Source organism: Branchiostoma belcheri, unplaced genomic scaffold, assembly GCF_001625305.1.
Source record: "Branchiostoma belcheri isolate BF01 breed outbred unplaced genomic scaffold, Haploidv18h27 scaffold161, whole genome shotgun sequence".
Lineage (NCBI taxonomy): Eukaryota > Metazoa > Chordata > Leptocardii > Amphioxiformes > Branchiostomatidae > Branchiostoma > Branchiostoma belcheri.
Window position 1 is genome coordinate 447,900 of NW_017803058.1, and position 27,299 is coordinate 475,198.

The 27,299-nt window shown below is 39.1% G+C and overlaps 1 protein-coding gene across 7 annotated transcripts in view; it reads left to right on the forward strand.

Moving 5' to 3' along the window:
• Positions 1-3,155: 3,155 nt before the first annotated feature.
• LOC109466259 (FERM domain-containing protein 4A-like) overlaps positions 3,156-27,299 on the forward strand; it is a 74,745-nt gene continuing 50,601 nt past the window's right edge. For 2 of the 7 annotated variants that reach the window (XM_019763949.1, XM_019763944.1), the window contains exons 1-2: positions 20,385-20,811; positions 21,691-21,756. In XM_019763949.1, the coding sequence (XP_019619508.1) occupies positions 20,776-20,811; positions 21,691-21,756 (102 nt within the window). In that variant the 5' untranslated portion in view covers positions 20,385-20,775. Of the gene's footprint in view, positions 3,283-20,383; positions 20,812-21,690; positions 21,757-27,299 lie in introns of those variants that run through there. The other 5 variants (XM_019763945.1, XM_019763946.1, XM_019763943.1 and 2 more) reach the window with 5 other exon arrangements.

The window sequence follows — 27,299 nt, forward strand, 5'->3', positions numbered from 1 at the left end:
CCTCTTGATATGCTAGAAATTGGGTTTTTGAAGGCTTGAAATTTTGTTGAAGGCTTAAAATACAAAATTTCAAGCCTTTGGTGCTCACTTTGTGCCTATGGTATTCCACCCTCCAAATTCGATCATGATCCTGGAATGACAGAAAAAAGAATTTATGCTGGCTAGAGCCCTGTTCTGAACAAACCAAATGATCTTTCAGGGGTACCTTTAATAATCATATCCACTGTAGACTGGCCTTCTGTTCCAATACAAGGTCTCTAAGGCCAACGTACATGTAAACTCACAAGTTAGTTCTGTGTTTGTCTACTCTTTGCTTTGCAATGTATCATAATTTTGTTTATTTGTTTGCAATGGTAGTGATAAGGCATGTAAGCAGTGACAGGTGTTTTAGGTATGCTTAGTGAATGATTCTTATCAAGGTAGTTAAACAAAGGAAAAAGTAGATTCAAAAGATTTGTTTAAATTTGTACTGTTATGTGTATACCAAGTTCCTTCGTCTAGCCTAATTACAGATTACAATCATGTTCTATTCTGTATCTTAGACTTCTATGTTTGTAATCATTTAAAACAATATTTGCTTCAGAAAACTATGTTTCACATTCCTGATCAATTCATCCATATTGTGATTGCTAGTTTTGCACTGTGTTGAAGCTTATACGAATCATTTAAATTCTCGAATGTCACTAGTGATTTGATGATGACCATGTTTACTCTTCTGTACTTCTGTACTTCTCGTGGATGAGTGTTTGATTTCTGTATTTGGAAATTTTGTTTTAAACAAGAGTTGATTGTCATTCCAAATTATTTTCTTCTCCTATATGTTTTATAGATGGAACAAGTCTCATTTATTCCATATGTCATTCAGAAAAAAAGGTGGTTATGGGAAAAGATTTTATGGACATGGGATGACTTAGCTAACATAATATCTTGATTTGTATGTCTCTTATTGACAAAATTCTTGGTCTTCTGAACTCCACAAGCTTTCTACTGGTCTTTTTTTTGCAAAATCACTGGTGTTCTGTGAATAGTGACTTTTGTTGTCAGAGAATATGGCCATTTGCTAATTTAGCCATGTGCAATGATTTTGTAGACTACACTAGGCAATGTACATGTATATGACTTGTGGAAAAATCATTTATATGTATCTCCTTGGTGATTATTTTACTTTGTAGGTGTTGCTCTGTCACTGTCTTACTTACGCATTCCTGGTAGTGATTTTAAGATGATGTTGAAATATTCCTGATTTAATAATTACAATGTTTGACGAAGATAATGATTCTTTGCTCTTGTAGGTTAAGTATGTAATTTCTTTTGTATACAATATATGGTGTGGCTTTGGGTGGTTCGTATTAAGAGTGGCAAACCAAGAAAAAGGCAGTTAGAATTTACTATTTCTTTTAATGCTTCTTGATTGTAGACACATGCCATATGTACTTTATCAAGTTTAGGTATGAATCTTGTCATTGTCTCTTCAACTTGGAAACTGAGGCCACAATAGATAAGTAATACAACATATGTAAGTGTGTATTGTATATAACATCTATAAATGTCTTATGTTGAACATTTTTTTTAAGTTCCTTGATTGGATACCTGAAATGAGGAGGATAACGATGATAGAATGCTAGTACCTGAGGTGTCACCTGGTGACTGAAAGTAGAATTACATCCTTTTATGATACCTCCAACTCTCCACTATTAAATTGGCTCCTGGGACAAAAATGCATAGGAATGAAGTGAGAAGTACTAAGAATATTATAAACTGATTTCCATGAATCGGTCGTGACATTGACAAAAGTTTCTGCAAAGTACGACAAATGCTCCAATGTGCATGATGTTGTAACTTGTGAGTGTTGTGAACTGCTGGGGTGGCGGCTGCAGTACCACAGTGAGTCAAAGAGGGGCAGCGTTGCACTGTGTCAAACAGAAGTATTTGCCATTTTGTTTTACCTTGTGACTTTTTTCTGCTCTTTGATACTTGAAACCTATGGAATAAAGATTTCTCTTCATATTTGAGGATGTTGAGGTTTTCTTGTCTCTCGTTTCATTAACTTTATTGTAGAAATGACTATTAAAACAAGCATGGGAAAGTTCAAAGTCGGGAAAGCTGTTTAGCATCTGTCACCGGGAAGTGTTAGCTATGTGAGAGTGTACCATTGTGCCCAGTGGCAATGGCCAAATGTGGTTACTAGTGAAAGAAACCCCCTGGAAAGGAATGCAGACGAGAATTTCAGTCTGTACCATGCAACAAATGCTGTCATCTACAGATTCTAGTCTCTACTAGACTAACTACGTTGGCTATAACGTTATATAGGAGAATATTTGCCAGGGGAGTTTGGCCGCTTTGTAGTTTGACTGGCCTTCGGAGGGAAAGAAACTACCTCCCCGCGGCCGGACTCCCTTGGCCAATTTTACTCTCTTTTTTGCCGAATTCTACGATCCATATTCCCGTAGAAAGGCCTGGTAGAGGCTATACAGATTAGTGTGAATAAAATGTTGGCATAATCAAGGTAATTTAACAGTTAATGTCCTTGGTGTAATGCAAAAGTTTGACATGCTATTCACATCTACATGAAGAACTCATTCAAAGTGACTCAACATTCAGGGCATGGTGTCAAAGTAAACATATTGATAATGTTGAGATTTATATAACGTTACTTTTTGTAGATCCAAAACTCAAATGGCAGTCCTACGTTCAAGTAAACATATTGATAATGTTGAGATTTATATAACGTTACATTTTGTAGATCCAAAACTCAAATGGCAGTCCTACGTTCAAGTAAACATATTGATAATGTTGAGATTTATATAACGTTACATTTTGTAGATCCAAAACTCAAATGGCAGTCCTACGTAACGTTACAAGCGTTATCTGCATAAAGAACTTGCCAATTTTACTCTCTTGCCAATTTTTTCCCCTTTTTTCTAGTTTTAGGACTAAAAACACAGATTTTTCATTCAATAAGACACGAAAGTATTGCATATTTCCTACTTAACATTCTGTTCATGGCACAGGCACGAGTCATGTGCCTCAAGTGTTTACAAACATGTGAGTGGGCGTATGCCGAAGTTTACCGAAGCCCTGATGACGTACTTCGTGCGTTGTCGGGTCAACTCGTGAGTCATCGGCTTCTTCCGGAAGCCTTCCGAATCGGGCCAACAAGTTCATTTGCATAAGGTCAAAATGGCGGTTTCGTCAGTTTCTCAAACAGTCGATATGGAAAATGAAAGGCGATCGTGACCAAACTGCGAAGAAGTGGTGATCAGAGGTGGGCAGAATCAAAAGGTAAGTTGGATTGGATCCTGTGTGCGAAGTTTGGTTGTGCAGGAGTGCTGCGTTGGCCGGAAATCGCGACCCAAGCTTGTCGAAAAGTTGAAAATCCAGTCTGTCGCCCACGATTTAAAATTTTGATTCACTCAAATTATTCGACAAACTTGTTTCGTACTTTTCTCACGACGGGCGCAATGGGTGCTGATTAAAACGATCCCAGGCCATGGATGTGTGGTGTCTTGTGAGCTAACCAAGTTAACGAAGTCACGATTACTGGGAAACTTTGCATTTTTCAATGGTTTTTGTGTTTCCTGACCCTGCATCCTGTTTTGTTGCTGAAATCTACAGGCTTTCTGTGTGTCGATCCGACAGAATTATCAGTCTAGTTTCCTGGTCTTCAAGCCTTCTCCGGGTTTCATAATCTTCAACTTTCTTTTCAACCCGAAACTACAGATTTACAGCAATTTCCCTTCTACACAGATTTTAGTTGAGATTTTTTTCTGAACAATCTGCCGTTTTCCCCACTTGTTTTAGACTACTTATAGTGCCTAAAAGATTATATCATTACAACTTTTCCACAATAGTCAGTTCAAGTGTTCTTCATGTGCATGTAGCATGGAGATTTTCCATTTCTCCTGCATCCCATATCTGTGTAGTCTTGCTCAATCATCTGTAAGAAAAAGAATTATGGAGGGTTTGTTTATACGTGTATAATTGTTATAACTTAATGATAAATACAGAAATCGTTTGCATGTTTCATGAATTGCAATAATGGTGTACAGTTACAGTTTCAGCTTCATACTCAATGATGGCAAGATTTTAGAATTTCTGTGCTGTTTGATGATTGTAACTAAAAACTCGCATAGCGCTTTTCCATCAGCTCACGGCAGTTGCTAATCTCTTCACGCCTGATTTGTCCAATGCCTTTGTTAAATTTGTCGCATTCGTTTCTCGACCATTCTTCCACAAGTGGGATTATCTCCAGAGAGCATCCTTTGGTGTCCAACAGAAACCATTATTTCCCAGATATATTCAGTATGGTAATGGAAACTTAATAGTTATTGAGCACAAATGGCATAGTGGTTTCTAAATTGTACCAGATTACATCCAGGCAGATGATATTTCCTAGCCCGAAGGCACTACTCCTTTGTTGAAACTTCGATCGCACGATAAGACACCAGTTGGGGTACAAATGTCGGGCTGTTTGGCACTGCAGTTGGTATAACATCGTGTTTTCTTTTGTCAGGCTTGAAACAGCTGGTCTTCTTTGTTGGCAAATGGGGGTGAAAATGTGGAACAGCTGGTTTTTGGACAGCTGAGAAGGTCAAGTTCTTGAGCTGACCCCACCGCTGGTGTCAGTTTTATCACAGGGGAAACTTATACATAACTAATGTGAACCTTCTGTTATTTTTCTAAAAATAGCAAAGGGAGGAAATTATGTAAAGTCAAAAGTTACATGGTTGTTCTAACTTCTACCTGTGTCAGACCTAGGAAAAAATGTTGTGTTTCCTGTTTCAGTCCTGAAAAACAAAATAGGGTTGGTAGGTCCAGATTATTCTTTTCTCTTTGGGGATCTCTAGTGATCCAACTTATACAATATATACAAAGCAAAACTTGCATGAGGACACACGTATACTCAATGTCAGTGTTAGAAAACCGATTGTACAAGTCAACGTTTCATCACTCAGGTGTCAGATCATGGAGCTAGAAAAGGTCGATCAGCTCCAAAAATTTCTGTCCCTTGCAGAGGTCCACAAATAAGGCTAGGGTCTGCAGTTTTTTGGAGGGTTGGTGGGGAAATAAAAAATACAACATTTTTTCCCTAGGCCTCAGTGACGCTAATGCCAACAGATGGACCGTGTTTGTAATTATTTCATTTCCCCCAGCTTCCTGCAGAGACAGATACAAACCTGTGTTTATTTGTGCTACGACCACACAAAGACTTTCTGTGGCTTCCAAGGTTATTCTACTTCTAAATTCATTGGTTGCCAAGTCCAAGCAAGGTCATGTCCAGTCCAGGGTCACTGTCGGTCCAGTTGAAGTCGTCAAACAGTTGATTGCGTTATAAGGAATTATTGTTGGCAGTAAGTTGTACTTGTAAATTGTGGGTTCATTTGTTTGGAGTCCTTGTTACCCAGCTGGTATCTGTCCATGCATATCCCCACTTCAGTAGGCATATTGAAGTACTGTAAATTTAACATTCGCTGTACATAGCAAAAGTTTGCGATCTGAGAAAAATGTTCCTTCGCAGGACTATACGTTCATGGTGGTGGCAGGTGCAGCAAAAAGAAAGTTGGCAAATTATTTGTTCACACTTAACAGTAAATGATAAGTTTATGGTACAGAAGTAACAGGAAAAACTGCAAACATAAAAGTACAATGAAAAAAATCATGATTTACAGTATTCTAAACTGGAGTGTCCATTCAAAGTTGTAAGTAGTTCAAGGTTGTGTTTTCATTTAAAGATTCCCCACATTGGACCCCACTGTTATCTACAAATATCTACTGTCTTCCTGCCCATTTCAGTGGAAGTGTTTGGGGTAACATGTCTTATATTACAGTACACTATTCCTAGAACTAACACTACACAGTAGAAGGAAGAACTGAAAAGTCATTCACAGTCACAGATGCATAGATAAGGTTATGTCTACCACCTTTGCCACTTTTCTCTACTCCCTGAACTGTTTAAGCTATTAGTATCTTATTACCTTTGTCCAGATTTGATTACTGTCTGTATCAACAGTAATTTACTGTAGGCATATCAACTTTCAGAAAGATGATAAATCATTTTCTTTGTGTTGTCCAAGAACTAGGTCATATTACGCATCATACTACATGTTGTATGGGTACTTTCTACTAGACAGAGAGACAAATTTCATAGAAAGGTAATATTATGTGATATGATATCTGAGATATGTAAGAGAAGTTTATGATATGATCAGCCAAGTGGGAAAATTAAGAACTTGAGTGTTAAGAAATCAATACTAATATTGACAAAAGCTGTTCTGTCACTGTTCTGTCACTGTTCTGGAAATAGTCCAAAATTAGTGAAACCAAACTTGTCATTTGCAGACAGTGCCATTGAAAATTACCCTTCTGCGGAGTTGAATAATTCACAAGATGAGGTGGAAAAGGAGAATATTGTTTTTACTCCCTGTGTAAGGTTACATATTAGGCAATGTTAATTTGATTATATGGATGACATCCTCTGGGAACTCCAAAACTTGATACGAGCATGCGAATAGTAGAAGTTTGGTAAAAATATTGCCTTCATTACAAAATCTACTTGGTCATGAATTGAAGGTTGAACAAATGACTAAACACACAGAGTATGGTATAGCGAATAATAATGATAGACTCTTCATTTTCATTTCTTCACATTTTCTTCTTTTCCTTTGGAATAGATTTTAGCATTCTGTGGCATTGGTTATATGGAATATTTGTTTTCCAATGTCTTGTTTTGCAACTTACGGCATGCATTTGTGTATTTTGCTACGATTTACAGTATGGCTGAAAACTTTTTTTCAAACGGACGAAAATTCATGCACGTGTGGATGTCATCCATATAATCAAATCAACATAGCCTTAGGATTGAATGTGAAGGGGATTGAATGTATAGGGAAACAGAGCTGGGTATGGACTGTGGGTTGGCAATATTGGGGAATAATTAGGGTATGATGTCAGACTGTGACTGTCATCTAAAACTAGTTCAGGGACCACATATATAGATAGCATGTCTCTCCTTTTGGCCATAACAACAGTATGGGAAGTTTCTGTGACATGCCTTTCCTTCTCTTATCCTTATGTTACTGGCATAATGACCTACTTGGACATTTTAAAGGCATAATTTATACAGATTTAACCTAGCCTTATGACTAAGAATATGTAAAAATGCAGTAACCGAAATGTTAACAGTGTGAGAGAGAAAGAGAGAAAGAGAGAAATGGACAAGGCATGATACAAAACATGAGAAATCTGTCTGTTCTGTAACACAGATTGGGCCAGCTTCCAAGAATGTGTTCTGTCACAGTGTCTGTGTCTTTGTTTCAACTTGAAAAGACTTTGGATTTGAGACAGTCTTGTGCTTAGTGAACCAAGACACCTACAACAGTAAGTCTACCTCAAGATGTCAACTTTGCTGTCAGCCACTGGTAACTTGGACTTGGTTGTAATACTTGTATGTCGCCCCCATTGCCCCTTTAAGCTCTTTATCCCAGATTGTTGTGATTGGCCCAAGAAAGCACCCTACTATTGGCATGAACTTGGCTAGCGTGATCACGAGATTGACCTGACATCCTTTCTTCCCAGAAAAACATGGTGGGCCATGGGAGTGATGTAAGTTTTGTGTAATGTGTTCAGTATGTAGACTACTAGCTCAGAGGTAACTTACCGTCTCATCTTTGGTGTGAAGACATGGCTATCTAGTGGTGATAGAATAGCCTGGATGCCAGACCTAGGCTCAGACATAATACATGTACTGTAAATTACTTAATATTTGCGTTGCTTTTGTATTCACGGTTTTCAGGATTATTACTTTTCTTCTGTACTGCGAATTTATTATTATTGCGAACAAATAATTCGCTTCAACTTCATTTCTTCTGCACCTTCCACCACCGCGAACATGAAGTTCTACCACCACCAACATGTCCATTTTTCTCAGACTCAGAGTGTGAAATTAAACAAATATCGGCTGGGGGAAGTCACAAGCCCTGACTCCAGAGGTAGCATAGTTATCGTAATTCGTAATCAGTACATTAGCCGTTAACACGTAATCAGTCGGTTTCATTCTACGTAAAGCATAGGCAGTTGCCTTTCTGCAACGTAAAACTTATTCCAAGTAGTGCACGATAAAACGTAATTCACAGTCAGCTCTTAGAATTTAACGTAGTTCGTAATCAGCTCTGAGAATTTAACGTAATTCGTAATCGGCGGTAAAAAATTTTTGCATAATTCGTAATCATTACCCCCATGCAGGCCCTCTTGTATTATATTATAATGGTGTAAACAAAACTGGCTCACTCCCCTTTGAGATTGTATCATCTGTTGACGACTTATGGATATTTTGGCTTATCAAACCAGTCAGAAGGTCAGTCCCTAGTGCTGCCACACCCCCCTTTCTGTACGACCGTCCAAGTTGAGAGGATTGTGGGTCGTACAGCCACCGCACTTCCTTCCCGCGGATGTCTGAAATCTGCGCCGTCACTTCCAGTCTTTGTGACGGCTTCCTCACTGGCACTGCTCTTCTCATGCAATCCAACTATTTACATCCTAAGGCCACACCAATTTAATTTCTTGGTTAACAGATTTTTTTTCTAGAAAAGCGAGCGGGCGGGCGGAAAAAAACAACAAAATAAAAACAGGCCTAGGCATACTGTTCTGGCCCAAAATGGTACGATAGAAGCCTTGAAGTCAATACACCAGGCTGGTTCAAAATTTAAACGATGAATTTTGAACTTTTAGTTGCATTGAAAGATGGAATAACTGTAACAACTAGGAACAAAAGGACTGTTTTCAACTGCTCAGGGCAAAATATGAGCATTTTGCAGATGAATCTGAACCAGACCTTTTTTTTTTGTGGAAAATCAGAAAAAAATGAAGCGGGCGAATCCGTTAACCAAGAAATTTAATTGGTGTGGCCTAATCTCTCTAATATGAAATATGACCCTACGACAGTACTTTGATGTAATATGTGTAGCTTCAATAGCATGTAAAGTTGAGCAATTATGATATATATTGTGTGCTCTTAAAGTCTTCTATTTATTGTCATTCTATGTTGATGCTGTCCCCTCAAGGTCACAACAAGATTGACCTTGACTGTCTGTCCATCTTTTGTTCAGTAGTGGATGATCCCACACTTTTCTTTGGTAAACATTGTTCTTCCGTCATCATTCGTAGCGATGGGAAGATGACAGACTCGAGACGGGATTCGACCGGTTTCGACTTTAATTCAGTCTTTATCAAGAATGGTCAAGAATTGTTCTTCCGTCATATTCATAATGCTAAAATTACACACACTAGTTGGCAACTAGTGACCTCCCCACATTATGTTTTGTCAGTCTAAGACTGGAACAACTTCATTCCTTCTACTTGTTACCCTGGTGACAAGACAAGGTAACACTGGATGGTAAAACCAAGGAGCTTATGGTCTCATTCATGTATTACTCCGAGTGTACCCCCTAAAAGAGTACCAAGTCAAAAACTAAACGGCTGTATGAACGAGTGTTTTTATTGGTGAGAATTTCCCCTTTAGCCATCCCAACTGATGTAAAACGTCAAAGCGGTGAAAGCTTGTTTGTAACTGATGAAATTAGGACATAATTGTCGGCAGCCGCGCGCTAGGTCGGACGTGCACAGTCCAGTGTTGTGAGTTGTGCGGTCGTAGGTTTGCAGCGCGGGAGGGCCTCTTGCGGGCAGCCGCTAGTTGCAGTTTGTAATTCCCATAAAAGGGGATCGTGTGTATAAAAGTCGTTGGCAATTTTTTTATGAGACGTAGACTAAGTGTGCTCAACATAGCATGAAAGATATCAATTAATTTAATGTAGGATCATAGGGAACACGGTCTCGTAAGTCACTCATTAATGCATGGTTTCTAATGTATGGAAAAAACTCATGAATGAGACCTTATTGGTAAAACTTAAAAGTTTGCCTTTGTAAAGAATGGCTGTACCAACTCTGTGAGTTGTGCCTAATGATGCAGTGTTCCAATCATCAATCATAATCATAAATCATATTGATGGTTTGATCTGCCTTTACTAATGTCAATAATTGCCAGAAAATTTGGGATGATAAGTGGCTAATTCCCCAGGAATTTGTATCAAACTGATCACCTTAGGCAGTGTTCGAAATACCTGTCTGCAGTCTGCAATCTGCAGATAGATTTTCAAGATTGCAGAAGAAAAATTTATACAATCTGCAATTTTGCAGCAGGAAAAATTGGCACTTGGGATTTGGTGCTCTTGGCCCCAAGGACAGACAACACTTAAGCTCCTGTTCTGAAACAACAGGAGCTTCTTCACTAATTTACATCAACCTTGTCTTGACTTGTTTATCTTTTGTTTCCTTTTGGACTTCAAAAAATTTGTCTTCACTAATTTGCATATCAATCAATAGTTCATGCTTATAAACTTGCAAGATTGTAGTATGGAGGCTTGTGTATTTGCAGAAAGTATTTCCAAATTGCATAACAAAATTTTGACTCTTCTGCAATATTGCAGAGCACTGAAAAAAAGTATTTCGACCACTGCCTTAGGCCACTCATCAATCCAGAGTATACAGGCAGACCAGTGGCCACCATCAGGCCACCTTGTGATGCTAGACAAACGGAAAACTTTCTTCACAATAGCAGGGTTGGCATTCCTGCCCATTAGTTTCCTCTATAAGAGTTAAGTAAAGTGGAATTCTTTGTAGGAATTTTTCTTTCCCAGTTTGAGCCACTCGAACTGAGTAGTTTGAAAAAAAAAGGCGCAATGAGGGTCTGCGTGCCTTTTTTTCGTGAGGCCTATGAAAAAAATGATTCCTGTTTCCCAAAGAACTGTAGAAAAAACTGGCCTAGCCTTTTTTTGTGCGTGTGCCCCTGCAATGGACATGAATTTTTCTAGCTGTTTGACCATTTCTAGCTCCCTGATCTGACACCTGAGTGATAAAATATTAATCGGTTTTCCAACATTGACATTGAAAAGAAGTGTCCTGTTTTACTGTATTGTATAAGTTGGATCACTAGAGATTGCCAAAGTCTTTAAAAAAAAAGAAAGAAAAAAAGATGATCCCTACCTACCAAGTAATCGACTCAAAGTTTTTCAGGACTGAAACAGGAAACAGAACATTTTTTTCCTAGGCCTGAGGCATAGCAACTTAAGCAAGCCATTTGTTGCAGGCCTGTCTGAGGAAAAAGTCCTGGCCTTATCTTGATGTCTTGCAAGGGATGAAGAGGATCCCCCCATGCAGACCCTCCATAATTAATGATAGGCTTGTGGCTCAGGTACAATCAGTGTGACAATTGTCTCATATATATTGTCTCAGGTTACTGCATCAAGTGTTTTCCCTTTTCCAAATGTTTTTCTAAACCTTACAGGAGCCTGTCTGATTTATCACAGAAAAGACATGTTGGTCTGCCCAGGTCCTGTAGTAAGGTGTTGACAATGTTTGTTATGGCACCATTCCAGTCATGTAGTATTAGCCAGGACCTGTCAAGGGAACTGGTGTGCTCAACAGCTGTTGCCTTGGGAGTTGGGTACCAGTTAGCAGCCTTCTCAAAACAAGCCGGCTACCGGCGAAAATCGCCGCCTACTCAAATTTTTGCGCCGGCTACTTTCGTCTAAATTTTCAGAAAAACAAGTAAGCTCCGTTACATTTTCTCACAAACTTCACCGGCTCATTTCTTCTGACGAACTTCAGACAAATTTCTGCTAGCTTTCTGGATCTGAAAACTGCTTCTTTCTTAGCCTCCTGTGCAGATTTCTAGTGCACGAGTCAGCTTCTACGAGCGGCCCGCGGCCGGCCAGAGCGGCCGAAACTTTACGGGGGGAGGGTCTTGTTCGGGGCTCGAGTTGTATCCGCGGAGCTGTATCGCTCGAGCTAGGCGGAACTTGCTTCGTAAACTCGTTGCTCACGAAAATTTATCAAGCCGCTACCTTCCCAACTTCTCCCGGCACTAGTAACATTCCTGCTACAAATAACTAGTACAAATCACGTCAAAAAATATCAAGACATGTATAGAAGCGTGTTCATATCTTTCATACACAGAGACAAATTTTCAAAAACAAATCGCCATCAGCGAGATTTCACAACTGTTTCCTTCATCAAAAGTTCTTGTCGATCGTAAAATGATCACTCATCTGTTGTCTCCACTAGTGTGTCATTTGTAGCGTAATCACGGCGAGTCAAAAATCAGCGTCAAAACCCCGGAATAAAACACGCACAGTCCGCATCGCTGTACAAAAACAGGAGATTTCAGGCGCCATCTTGTCATGAATATTAAGTAGCAGCGTGCGATCGACGCTCTGATTGGTTCACCTCACATGACCTGCGTTCTGATTGGATAAGCGATGTGGCCAGCAGCCGGCAGCGCGGGAAGATTTTTCTTCGCCGGCAGGCTCTCGCCGGTGAAGAAGAGACACATTTACGCTGCTTTCTACGTTTTTTCTACGACTACTAAGCAACATCCTATTAAAGAAATGCATAATTAAAAGAATTTTCGGGAAGATGTATATTTCTGTACGCCGATTTTTGGCCATTTTCTCGTAATTTTCTTGTTCAAGGAACCCGGAAGTCAGTGTACCGGGACGCGGGGTGAATTTCCATAGGGCATTTATGGATCGCACCCCGCTAGAATTAAACCGTCAAAACAGAAACAAAACTTCCAAAAAGCGAAACTGTGACATTTTTTCTCATCCCAATGATTATGTTTTCGATCAAATTGACATTTAAATATGCTTTCTTTATTTTTCTGCATTTTGTGGCCGGGCGCAAGGACCGCGCGTAATACGATCGGAGTGGCAAACAATTTTAATACAGCCTTTTTCCGGAATTATTTGTGCACGAACAGTAAATTTTGGAGCCACAAGATTGCCATAAAAGCTGCTCAGAATGTACCAAAAACGATGTTTAGGGGTCTAATTTTTACGATTTCCTAAGGGGGAGGCCCCCCGGACCCCCCAACGGGAGGGGGGCCACCCCCCTCCCGTACCCTCCCCCTGCGAGCCGCTGCGCGGCTCGCTTCGAGCCACTTCGTGGCTCGCCTGCTACTTTTTCTTATCAGCCACCTACTCTAAACTTTTTTGAGAAGGCTGGTTAGGCCATGTTAATTTGATTATATGGATGGCATGCTCTGGGACCCGCAAAACTGATGCGATCATGCAAATATGAAGAAAGTTGGGCAAGAAAAAAGTTTCCTTCATTGTGAAATCTACGTGGTTATAAACTTCAAGGTTGAACATGACTAAACACACAGAATATTTCATTTCATTTCATTTCATTTCATTATGGACTGGTATCGTGAATAATTCTATTAATAGACTCTTCATATTTGTTTCTTCATATTTTCTTCTCTTCCTGTAGAATTGATTTTGGCATTGTACAACTTTGGTGTTGTTGAAGAGGTTCATCAGTCATATAGTGTTGTTTTCCAATATTTTTTTGGCAATATATAGCATACATTTGCTCATTTTGCAGCTGCTTTTTACGATGTACAGTATGGTTGAAAACTATTTTTTGGAAACTGACAAAAATTCATGCATGTGTCAATGTTATCCATAGAATCGAATCAGTATGGCCTTACTGTGCTGTACCTGGGGAAATGTCCAGCCTTTGTTAGAGACTGGGTACTGAGTTACCTAGGGAGATGTCCAGTCTTTGTTAGGCTCCTGCTTTGTTCAATTATGGTATTTGCAAACAATAATGTAATCATCTTGGGGATTATTTGGTTGCCCTTGCAGCTGGTTTCAAAGTTTCATAGAGAACAATGATTGATGACTAAAAGTGAAGGAGAAATTATTTTTAGTCTCACAGATCATTAATTTCATATTTTTTCTGTTCTAGTTATTTATTTATGCAAAAATGGAAAGTATTTCTATAAGTTTATTCAGTTGGGAACTTGCTGTTCTTGAAGATTCCTCAAATAAGCTGTATTTTCATTATCGACATGTTTCAAAGATAAAATATTACAGAACACTGTTTGGAATTTCATGTATTTGTAAATCATTGCTGGCATCAATTATTGTCAGAGAGCCATTAAAAAATATACCAAAGTCTAGGTTGACCATTTGGATATTTACTAGCTTTATTTGTGAGTCTAAACAGGGCATTTGCTACAGTTAATATCAGATTTCTACCCATGAGAACATATCATTGCCAGATTACCATATATGCCATCATTGCCTCTGACAGTGTTGCGAAAAGTGACACCCTTTATGGGTTACTCTAGTATAAACGATGTCATTAGTCATTGATACACTTTAGGGCACAATTCAATGGCCTTAATGAGAATTTCCCTGGGGAAAGGCAGTTTCTGAGTTTTCATCCTTGTGCAGTCATTGTGCATGGCTCATGCTGCAATAATGACATATTCTGCTAGAGGGTGCTGTGATGTAATTGCAGCAGGACCAAATTTCAGTTGAAAGTTGGAACCTGCTGGTTTAGTCAATCTAAATCTAATCTAAAATCTAAGTTTTTCTTGTCTAAGGCCACACCAATTTAATTTCTTGGTTAACGGATTCACCCGCTTCATTTTTTTCTGATTTGCAAATAAAAATAAAAATTCAGAATCAACTACAAAATGCTCATATTTTGCCCTGAACAGTTGAAAACAGTCCTTTTCATCCTAGTTGTTACAGTTATTCCATCTTTCAATGCAGTGGTATCATTAAAAGTTCAAAATTCATTGTTTGAATTTTGGAACCAGCCTGGTGTGTTGACTTCATGGCTCCTATCGTACCATTTTGGGCCATAATAGGATGCCTAGGCCTGTTTTTATTTTTTATTTTTTTCGCCCGCCCGCTCCATTATTTTTCTAGAAAAATCCGTTAACCAAGAAATTAAATTGGCGTGGCCTAATATAGATTATCAGATTAGTTTGTTAACCTCCTTTTACATGCTTGATATACACGTATATGAAAATATTGGTCGTAAAATGTCATAATTTAATGTTTTCTGTGTATATGTATGTAAGTTGCAGTGTAGAAGAGTGTCTGTCAGTGACCTTTCTATTCAAGTGTTTGGAACAACTGTTCCATATGTAATGGATCAGCTGAACTGTAAATTGGTCTGGGAACTGGTTTTCTCTGGTGTACAGCAATGTGTGGGGGTTGATAATTCTGCCTCTGGGATTTATCCTACCTGTAAGGTGTGTATATATTTTGGTACATAGACTATTACCACCTATGAAGTATAAAGGAAATAATGGCAATGGTTTCTGAACAGTTTTAGTATGATCCATACTTCTCAAAGTCTGAATGGTGCAGGTAGAATTGGTCTGGTGTACATAATTTTCAATGTTACCTGCACCGTACCAGGGCTCGAAATTAAAGGTGGTCCAATGGCCACTGACCACTAAAATTTAGGCTGGGACAACTAAAAATACACGTTGGGACATTTTTGGGACAATAGAAATATGCTAGTAATAAACATCAGAATGTCAGCCCTTCTTTTGTGTATCAGGCACACGTCCTGGCTTTTGGATACGGAAAAGTCCCCCCGAATTTCCTGTCTACTCTTCAATTATAGTGCACCTGGGAGTGAACATAAGCAAAATAAAGTTGACTTCAAGTTTTAAGTCATACAATACAGGTTGGGACAGTTTATCCTCACTTTGGGACAGATGAAATTTATTTTTGGGACAGTGCTGGGACAACAGGAAGAAAAGTTAATTTCCAGGCCTGCTGCACCAGTGCAGGAATGCAGAAAAAAGTATTTTGAGCCCTTAAAGATGTTCTATTGTGTTTGTGTACGTTTGAGTTGACTTTTACTCAGACTTGAGCTAAAGAAATAGATAGTACTCTCAGGCAGACAAAACGCAAACAAAGGGAAGTTGTCCAGACTTGTCAGATTTCCATGAAAAGTTGCATCTTCTATTGAAAGACTCTTGTTCTTATCCTTGTAGCTGTACCTCTGTATCTGTATCGGTACCGTATAGCCGGTATAACCACCCTTGGCCTTTGGCGTAACACACCAGCTTTGAATGCTTGCTCGTCAATGCATGTACATTATAGGAAGTCAATACAAAGTTTTGGATCCTTCATTTCCGAAATCAATTTCTAAGTAAGGTCACAGGCCTAAACAGTAATGAACACTAAAACGTAATTACTCAGTGATAAAGCACTTCACTTACCATGAAATGTACGTCAGAATCAATTCCATGTCCTTTGCAAGAACTGAACAATGATTTTGGTAGATTCTTTTGGTTAATACTCATTAATTGAAAAGACATTAACAGTCCTATTTTTATTGCTGTTGTTCCATTTTCAGGTGTGACATACAACATGTTCCCATTGTTGATATGGATTTATGTATTGACAATATTGATGTTTTTGTGCTTGTGGGACAGGAAGATGGTACATGAATATATGTATCTGGGCCAAACTGTAGGCCTGTCTGGGCCCTAAGACCTGCAATTAGTTCTGCTTTGGTGGTTTTTCAGGTTACCTAGGAAACCTAGGCAGGTATTTCAGAGAAATCCATAGTATCGTGCCTGGAAAGTCATAGTTATAACTAGCAAGTCTGCTAGATAATAGATAAACTTACAGCACAGAAAATCTGCTCTATAATACTATATAGGTGTACATATGTAAAACAAGTATTTATTGGTTTTCGGATTTTTTCAGAAAAAGCGACGGCAAAAAAACCCAACAGTATCATGATAGCCATAGAGAGTGATAGACATCCTATGATAGCCCCAAATGCTACAATAGGAGACATGAAGTCAACATACTAGGCTGGTTTGTAATTCAAAGAAACTTTTAATCAAACTACTACATTGATAGATGAAAAAAATGTAACAACTCTGAATAGAAGGGACTTCCCTCAACTGTTGGGACCAAAATAGGAACACTGTAAAGTTGATTCAAAGGCTGAATTGTTTTATTTTTTGCAAATCGGAAAAAAAATTAAAGGAATCCGTGAAACAACAAATTAAATTGGTGTGGCCAAAGATAGAACCTACTTGATAAAACTACAAAAGGCTGTATCCATTTTAGTTCAATTGACACATTTCTTGTGATTGTTTCCACCTATTCCAAGTAAACAAAAAGTGTAGTCATTTCTTACAAAAACAAATTTGGGAAGGCCACAATACCTGGGTGTGGCAGCCCCAATGTCATGGTCATTGGTATTCTAGTCACTCACACACTTAGGCAGCTCTGTCAGTGATAAACAACACAATTACACTGTCTACATTCCGCCACAGTAATAAACAGGGTCTAGTCTTGATGAAATTATACAATCTGTGTAACTTGTTACTTGCAGTGCATGTGTCTACATCAGGGTTCTAGCCAGCTCAAATTTTTTTTGCCGTCAGCTCAGGTTCATGATTGGATCTGGGGGGAAAGTGCTCACAATCTAGGGGGTTCTGGGAACAAATTTTTTTATTAGGCCACACCAATTTAATTTGTTGGTTCTCGGATTTTTTCAGAAAAAATATGAAGCGACAGGGCGAAAAAAAAATAAAAATAAAAACCGGCCTAGGCATCCTATTATAGCCCCAAATGCTTCGATTGGAGCCATGAAGTCAACACAAAAAGCTGGGATAGCATTTAAACAAAGAATTTTGAACTTTTAACCAAACCACTGCATTAAAAGATTGAAAAACTGTAACAACTAGGAAGAAAAGGACTTTCCTCAACTGTTGGGAGCAAAATATGAGCATTTTTTAGATGATTCAGAACCAGAATTTTTTTTTTTTTGCAAATCAGAAAAAAAATGAAGAGGCGAATCCGAGAACCAACAAATTAAATTGGTGTGGCCTTATTTTCAAGCCTTTAAAAAATTCAATTTCTCATTTTTGGAGAGGCAAATCATGGGGTTTAGAGTGTATGTTGGTGGTCTTTTGGATTTTTTTATAACCTAAGATTTTGGTCAATTTTGTCTATCAAGGTTTATGGATTGGTTAAAAAAAATTCTGTCATATGCCCCAAAGTTCCTGCTACCAGTATTAAAGAGCCCTGGTCTACATTCAGACATTATTTCATAAATGTCTGCTATTGAGGTTCCCTACCAACAAATATACTGTTTTCTGTCTTTTCAATGAGTAAGCAGACATATGTTGTCAAATTTATCAATTCAACTGTAGAAGTAGAAGCTAAAGCTAATGTCTTTGATTTAACAGAATGAATTAGAATTTAGAAGGTAAATGAGGTCTCAAACTTGAAGTAAAGATGAATTAACAATAGAAGTTTAGGGTACTTGAATGAGAAAAGTCGTCTAGGATTCTTAGGCCACACCAATTTAATTTCTTGATTAACGGGTTCACCCGCTTCATTTTTTTCTGATTTGCAAAAAAAAATATTATTCTCATATTATGCCCTGAACAGTTGAAAAATGTCCTTTTCGTCCAAGTCGTTACAGTTCAAATTCATTGTTTAAATTTTGAACCAGCCTGGTGTGTTGACTTCATGGCTCCTATCGTACCATTTTGGGCTATAATAGGATGCCTAGGCCTGTTTTTTTTTTTTCGCCCGCCCGCTCCATTATTTTATCTAGAAAAATCTGTTAACCAAGAAATTAAATTGGTGTGGCCTTATGGGGAATATGGGAGTTACTAGCAGAAGTTTAGGGTACTTTTTTGAATAAGAAATGACATCTAGGATTCTTAATCTTACGATTATCTATTTTGTCTCTGCTCTTGACTACCGGTGACTGTCAAAGTTTTCAAATACAACTTACTCCATTCAGTTTCATAGAACCAAACTCTGAGCTCTCTGATCAGAATAGATAATGATTTTGACAACAAAAGATGTACACAGTATACGAAACCCTGTGAGCTCACCATGTGTGTGTGGGTGAGTGGGTGAGACTGACCCCAGCCTTCCAGAACAACACTGGGCAGGAAACCGTGTCTCCTGGTTCTGTCATTTCCTCAAAGTCGCACACTACATCACTTCCTGAATACAAAATCATAGGTCTGCATGTACAAAGCACATGTGAGAAACCATTTTCCTCAGTTCTTTTGAAAGTACTCGTGCCTCTAGGGTTGGTTTGTCGGGAAAGGATGACTTTAGACGAGACAGAAGTCAATGAAAGTTCAAGTTCATGTAGTAGAGTAAGTACCCTTTTCTTTAGCCTTATTACTATCTTGAAGTTCAATCGGTATCATGCAATATCTATTGTCAAATGGGAATTATGACTTAACAAAGGGCAGGCAGAACTATATAAAGTGACAGTGAACTTGGTACACTGAAGTAAAGGCTATTTACGCATCATAGACACATTATATTGGTACTCAAGCAACTGTTGCTTGAGTAACTGCTTTTTGGCGTATCTTATTACCTGGATGTATAATACTATAACCTTCACTTACGTAAAGGCCATTTATTTGATTTTTAGCTTTTAAAAAGAGGCACTGGGTCTAGTTGACATTGACCATTGAATGTGTTTATATTCCTCATGGCCTTTTGGTAGTGTTATGTAAACAACACTTGTTTTGACTCTGATTTGAGTCAACAACAACGATAAAGACCTTGACTGCAAGGCTATATTAGTGTATACAAACAAAATTTCCTACTTCTATGACCTTGGTTTCAGTCTGGGAAAATGTTCTCATATTCTAAATATGGTATAGAAAACATAACTTACCTTTTTAGTCTCTGAAACCGTTTTACAAGAGGAACAGAAAACTTTCTGTGTGTTCTTCCTATAATTTGGACATTTTGAGTTATGACATGTCTGTGTTGTCATCTGGTATTCGTATCTAAACCTGGGGGTGGGGGGTTATGAGGTAGACTTCAAAGCTGTCATAATTAAGTCTGTCCAGTTTTTAAGACATGGCATCACCCCCATCTCAGTTGGCTGCAGGATACTTCCTAATGAACCAAGAAGTCCGAGTGTCTGCTGACACAGCTGTGAAGAACTACTGTAAATTACTTAATGTTTGTAGTAGCAAAAGTTCGCAGTCTGAGAAAAATGGACATGTGACAAGATGCAGCAAAAAGAAAGTTGTGGAATTATTTCTTCAAGGTAATCGATAAGTTTGCAGTACAAAAGTGACTGCGAAAACTGCAAATATGAAACTTTAATTAAAAGTACTGCAGAAAAAATCGTGAATTACAGTACCACAAACAAAAGGTCCCCCCCCCCCACAAAAAAAAATTCACCTTATCCAAGAAAAGCAACTCTTTCCGCTATCTGGGGCATGAAATAAGAACACAAGAGCTCACTTTGTGGGAATTCTATTTTCGTTTCTGGTCATGTTGACTTAGTGGGTTTGGGTGTTGCGATGCGTATCAAAAGATCAATGGAGGACACTGGACCCAACCATTAGTTCTCCTCCATACTTTTATAGGAAAACGAGGGGTATGGATCTTGTTAAGGTTTCCCCGGGGAATCCTAAGTCCCAAGGCTTGAGGAACCAATGGGGCTAGCTCCTTGGCTTGGCGGCAGCAGTTATACTAATAGAACTGTGACCATGGAAAGAGCATTTACTGCCTCCTACTGGTCTGTCTCAAGTGGGGAAGTGTAGGGTGGCAGGAAGCGTTCTTTCTCAGTCAGGGTAGCTCATACAGGGCATAGGGTTACCACATAACCCTGCCCGCTTCTTGGTCTCAGTTGATAGACAAGCCTGTGGTGAACAGTAGCCACAGAAGAGGCCTCCTGTCTGTGTGCAGCTCTGGCCTGGGTTCTCAGGAGGCCTGTTTTATCTAGTGTGTGCATAAGGACTTGTGTACACATACACCCAGTGTATACACAGTACAGCCAGGGCTCAGCTTGAGAGAGAGAGGATGGTCTAGATTAGCTGTGTTGGGGTACTGTGGTGGTGGTGTGTACGACCTTGGCTCCCCCGGCACACACCAAAAGGATGCAAGTATGCTACGGAAAGCCAAAAGTTGGGCCTCTCTGCAGGTAGGTTAGACTTTGTGCTGAATGATAAGTTTTCCTAAGAGCAGTCTAGTTCCCATACGAGGGTAAAAGAGGGTTAGAAATGGCCAGGGTTGGTGGTAAATAGCATGTTTAGTGTGTGTGCCATTTGTCAACTGGCAGTGCCGGGTACATAGGTCACTGGCTATAGCCAGGGTCACTTTGGCCCCTTGGTGTTATGATCTTGCCCATGCCCCTTTTGGACACTGTTACTGTTATGTGGAATGGACATGACAGAGTATATAAGAGTACCCCTCCTTGTTTTCTCATTCTGGGAGGTTTTGTTTGTTGTTGTTGGTTCGGAACATTTCCCTGTTGCTGTCAATTAACGCTTGTTGAGTGGCAGCCTACCGGTTCCAAAATGTGCCCTCCCACCTTTTCCTAAGAGCGATACACCCCAGGCTTTGTGCCCGGTATCTATAGGAATCCTCGGGGTTCCATTCTCTTCAGTCTGCCATTGTGAACCCGGCCATTCCCCTGCGCTGTTTCTCCATTCTATCACAGCTGCCAGCTACCATACCCCAGGGTCACCAGACACATTATATTGGCATGTATTACACACACTCCCTGGTAAAGATCCTGTACGGTGACCTCTGACAGTTGTACTACCGCAGCAGTCTCCTACCAACCATGTTGTGGTCTTCACCCTGTCTGAGAGTCAAAGAATCTTTTGTTTCCGAGACCGGCGGGCTACATACGGATCCGGGATGTTCTCGCGCTTTTCCGTACGTCGACGAATACACACTCGTTGCCACTCCTAGCTCCACTGTTATGGTAATAATAACGATTTGCATGCAAGTTACAATGCTGTGCTGATGATCTCATGCTGTTTTTTTTTCTAACGGATTTTCTATGTTTTTTTAGATGGCAGAGGGGCGACGATGCCAGGTCCAACTCTTGGACGATCGAAAGCTGGAATTTCTAATCCAGGTGAGACACTTTCTAACGTGTGTGAGGTTTTCTACGATAGACCACAGCGTTTGGGGCAACGGAATTCATTTTGTCACGTTCTACCATAGAAGGGTAGACCAATTTAGACTACCCTTTACTAAAATAGTACCCACACATATTTATGGTGGATACTGCATGAATGAAGCCGCAAAAATCAATTTTGTCATATATGGACCATTGCATTTAATATTCCACAGTTGGGTCCAAGATGAAAATAGGTCTGTACAGGAATGGGTGCCTGGCAGCAGTGCTATGTGTGTTGGTATGCCACAATGTTGTTATATGAAAGAAGAACTTGCACAATGGTGATGAAGCAATTTTAAAACATAGCTTTAGCCCAGCAGATTTCAGCCCACTCAAAGACTAGATAATGTAAGTGAAATTGAAAGGGGAAGGCATCTGTGACCAAATTTGGTTTTCTAACGCCCGCAGCTGTTATTATATTATCTCTGCTGTGGTCAGTGTGTGTCAGAACGTATAGACAGAAATATACATAATGTGACTTGCCATGTTGTTGCTTTGAGTCTCTCTGGTACCGTTCCCATTTTCAGAAGTGAGCTCTGCAAAACCCGAAATTGGGAGTTTTAGGTAACACTACTAGTGTTGAAATGAAAATCTATACAGAAAATTGAGCCGTTCATACTTGTCATTCCGTTCAGAAAATCAATGGAAATTAAGTCGATTTGCCACCAAGACCACACCGATACCTTTGATTGAAAGGTACCTATTTGAAAGCGTGTGTATGTTAAAGACACAAAGGTTAGGAGTACCAAATATACCAGGAGTGACCAGACAAAAATAGTTTACCCCGTCCACAACTGGGCACACAAACTTCGGAGCTGTGTTTGTTTCAGGTGGCCGGCAGACGCAATTGACTAAAAAGGCTAAACGCCGCTCAAACTTTGCACGTAATTGTGAAAAGGTTTTAGAATGGACAGAACAATTTTTCTGTTATGAGGTACTGTCTCAGAAATGCTCATAATTTCCTTTTTCTCATCTTTTGGGATCATACTAATAGCCCCCCAAAATAATAACAAATAAAATCATCTTTCGTGCTGCCCTCTTTCAGTTTCATTTCTCCAAAACTGAAAATGATATACATGTAGTTCTATACAGTGCTCAAAGTTGCTAAAAACCATTCTTTCATATCAAGACATTGTGGCATACCAGCATATACATGTACATTTGTTTATATAATATAGCACCTGTACATGCATTGTGTCGAGAAGAATTGAAATAGGGGTAACCATTTGGGGATATACATAGTTTATGTAAATAAATGTATGTATTCAAATTGTATGTATTGAAATTAATGATACAAAATCAGATTAATCAAGTATAATCTTTCTTCCAGGATGGAATACTAACTTTATGAAATTTTTTTTTTGGAATGAATTTTTTATGTGAAACTGAATGACTTCTATATGATTGAGCCATGTGTAAAAACACACTGATGGTGAAAAATGATAACATAAAATCTAAGGTACGAAATATAAGCTTCAGAAGTCAATCCTGTACAGGCCGTAATGCTTATTCATTCCCATTCTATAGCAATAACGTTTCATGAATTATGCAAGCTAACGGTTGAGTTAGTACCATTGAAAATATAGGTCATATGAATGCTCACATTGAAACTGATATGGTAATCTTTCCACTACCTGCCAAGGCCTAGGAAAAAACTGTTGTGTTTCCTGTTTCCCAATCGACTATAGAAAAACTGCCGACCCTAGCTTTTTTTGTGTGGACCCCTGCAAGGGACATGAATTTTTTTTTAGCTGATCGACCTTTTCTAGCTCCATGATCTGACACCTGAGTGATGAAACATTGTACAATCAGTTTTCTAACATTGACATTGAAAATTCAGGGGTCCTCATGCAAGTTTTACATTGCTAAACTATTTGTATAAGTTGGATCACTAGAGATCGATTGACAAAGTCTAAAAAAAAAAAGAAAGAGAAAAAGATAATCCCTGCCTACCAAACCTAATTTTTTTCAGCAACGAAACAGGAAACACAACATGGTATGGGTTAGATCACTAGAGATTGGTCAACAAAGTCTGAAAAAAAGAAAGAGAAAAAGACAATTCCTGCCTACCAACCCTAATTTTTTTCAGGAACGAAATAGGAAACACAACATTTTTTTCCTAGGCCCAACTCCAAAATCTGGAAGTTTATCAGTGATACATCCAGGGGTTAAAATACCCGGTCTCGCAGTCTCGCCGCGCAAGTAATTTTTTCTGTGCGAGACTTATTCGGAAAGCCAGGTTGCCCGGAGCGCAAGTTATTTTTACAGCGGCTTGGTTTACGGCCAGCGGCTTCTGAAATAAACAGTGCTGCGGTCCCGCCTCGGCCTGCCGGCCTGCACGTGAGCAGTCCCTCTACTCAAATAACAGCGGGTGTTGATAATTTGGCGTTTCGCCTCCCTGAGCACGTGCGCGTAGGGATTTAATTCCAATATTTCCCCGATAAATGTGTTCGTCATTCTTATTTTCTTCGGCCGAGCGGCGTGGATCGAGCCGGAATCCTGCCGGCTGTGCGCGTGCCCGACCGCTAGTTTTCGGCGGTTCCGCGGAAAAATAATCCATCCCCAGAAGAAATGTTACGCATGAAAATAACAACTATACCATAGTTTCTCTGTTTTATGAGTTTTGAGGCCGTAAAATGTTTAAAACGGTTGAAATTTGTCAAAAAAACAGCTCGAAAGACTGAGAAATAATGGCCGACATGGCCGACACATGTTGACAACAAAAGTGGTCAAAGGTCAAGTTAGCAGCCAAACGTATAAGATATTGCAATGTGCTAAAACGATACTTTTTTCGGCATCAACAGAAATAAAAATTCACTCATATTTTTAGAAGGTTAATTTTCAAACATTGCTGTGAAATTTTTCAAATTTATTGGTTTCTAGTGTCAGAATATTATAATAGTTGTTTCTTAGAATGTGCGGTTGGATGCTGTGAAGGACTTGACATATACTAGTACACTGTACAATGTACATGTATTAGAGATTTAATATGATCATGTCATGCCTACCAGGCGGTCCGAGTGTGTCCCAAAAATTGTTTTTGAGTAGGAGTCTATAGACATAATCACATTTTTATTTGTTCAGCTGTGTCAATATGTGATTTTGTTTGGGATATGAATATAATTGGGTTACTATATAGCTTAGTTAGTTTGGCTTAGTTTTTAATATATTAAGGTTAATATCGGTAACACCTTTCGAAAACTTGCTTCAAGTTCCAGGTAGTAAATACATGTACATTTTGTATCATGTATTTTTCACTTGTTGAACTTGTGGAAGCACCGTTGGCCCCCGGTTAGGGGTCATCCGGGGAACCTATGCCCAATTTTTTCAAAATTAAGGGTGCTAACAGTAGTTGCACTGCTGTGTCAGAACTTACCAGTGAATAAACAAGACAAGCTTGAGTTTATTTCAATCTTTCTGTCTTTGACTCTTTGATAGAAGTCTTAGTTAAAGAGTTTTCATCTTAATTTAGCCAAGTTGCTCGAGTTATGCCGTTGTAACTGCATTGCCATGGGTTTAGGTCCGGAATCATAAAGGTACGGACCTGAACCTAAACCTCTGGTTATGAGTTCAGAACCTGAACGTGGGTTAAGGTCCGCATCCCTAAGTACAAGGCGGATCGGTCATATTGAGAGAGCTCTAGGTGTTTATGGAAGAAGGCCCAGGCAGGATGAGGCAGATGATGAAACCAGCAGTTCTTCCGGCTCAGAGTCGGAGATGTGAAGGCAGCATTTTTGAATAAACGATGACGTTTGACAGCTGTTGTGTTTGCTACTTGATAAACAAACCTATTAATTGATAAAAAGAATGGATAATGGATAATTGGGTAGCAGATTTGAAGAATCCAGTTCCTTTGAAATGGGGCAACCTGAAATCCTGATGGGGCAACCTGGCTTTTGACCCAGGTTGCCGCCCGGGCAACCTGGAAAAAAAAAGTATTTTAACCCCTGTACATCTTTTCCCCATATAGACCTCTGAACTAGATTTTGATTCTGCCTGCTAGGTTTGTGAGATACTGATGCACACTGCATTCCATAAGGAAGGGAGCTTATCTAAATCTGCAGCGGTGATATCTTGTCCCAGTGTCATCAATAATGTATGGAAACCTTTGGGTGTGGGTCGCCATGTTATTAAGGACTATTAATTCGACGCTCCACTGTACCGCACTGTCAAATTGATCTAGTCAATCCTAATTCCAGTACATAGGAGGAATCTAATGAGGAATCTTAGATCTAAATTGATAACACACCTGGCTGATGTGTTATGTGATAAAATGTCATATAATATTCTATGTATGGCAACCTGTTCTTTCATGAATAGGATAGAATAATTCAGTCACATCATTTATATGATTCTATGCAGATTATTTTGATTAGTTGTATTTCAACTTGATACTGATCCCTTTGTTAACTATATTGTAACATCACTGCTAGACTCCATCTGTAATTTTTAAAGATTTTTTTTCTAATTTTTTTGTGTGGAAAAAAAATCAGATTGTTTTTGAAAACATTGGCAATATTTTTACAGAGGCAAAACATTTTCTCACCCCCCTCCCCCAGTTTAGAGAGTGCCATGTACCAAGTCAACTGTTTGGATTGTAAATGCTTGACATATTGGAGTCTGCATAGTTTGTGGAGCAAACTGAACTGGGAGGGATGACAAACAGACAGTACAGAGAGCCCCTATCTTCTGTACCATCTCTCTCATTAGCAACCATACAATAGGGTCCTCTGGTATGTCCTTGGAGAATGATCAATTATTGGGTAGTCAGTATCTGTGAGTACTACAGCGAAGAAGCACGCATTTGAGACATTTGCTTGCCCCAACCCACTGCCAATACTCTAGTATCCTTGTCAAGGATTGATTTTGTGATATGTGCAAAGTGTACTTGTTTTCTTACTAGAGATGCATGTAAGCTTTTGGTGCTTTTAAATGGTAGAGGAACTATTGTCTATTACATATTATATACCAGTATGTTCTCATTTCAGAAAATTAATTGCAGTCCGCTTTTTGGTTTCAAGTCAATCAAGATATCAGTAATTCCTGATTTTTTTTCACGGTAATTTTAATGTTCGTGGTTTTCACAGTCAAGTTCTGTACCGCAAACTTATTACCATGAACAAATATTTTGGCCACTTTCTTCTTTCTGCAGCTTCTGCGGTGATACAGTTTCGTGAACACCTCCATTTTGCTCAGACATCCGAACTTTTGTTACCGCAAACATAAAGTGAATTATAGTAGTGTGAACAGGAGAGAGTTGAAAGGGAGAGTTATATCTGATCCACACTAGTAAAAGCATACAAACAAAGCAAAAAGCAGTGAAAGATGTGGAAGGACAAGTAGGGATTTTCTGATACCTTTGACCCAGTGTTGATGTCACAATTCAAAGAAGCCAGGTGACAAGCCTCACTGGGTCAGTCTACTGAGGAAGATCATAGTGACTGGTCGAAAGATAGCCTCTAGTCTAGACTCTAGGTGAGAGAATTTTCGTGTTGGAC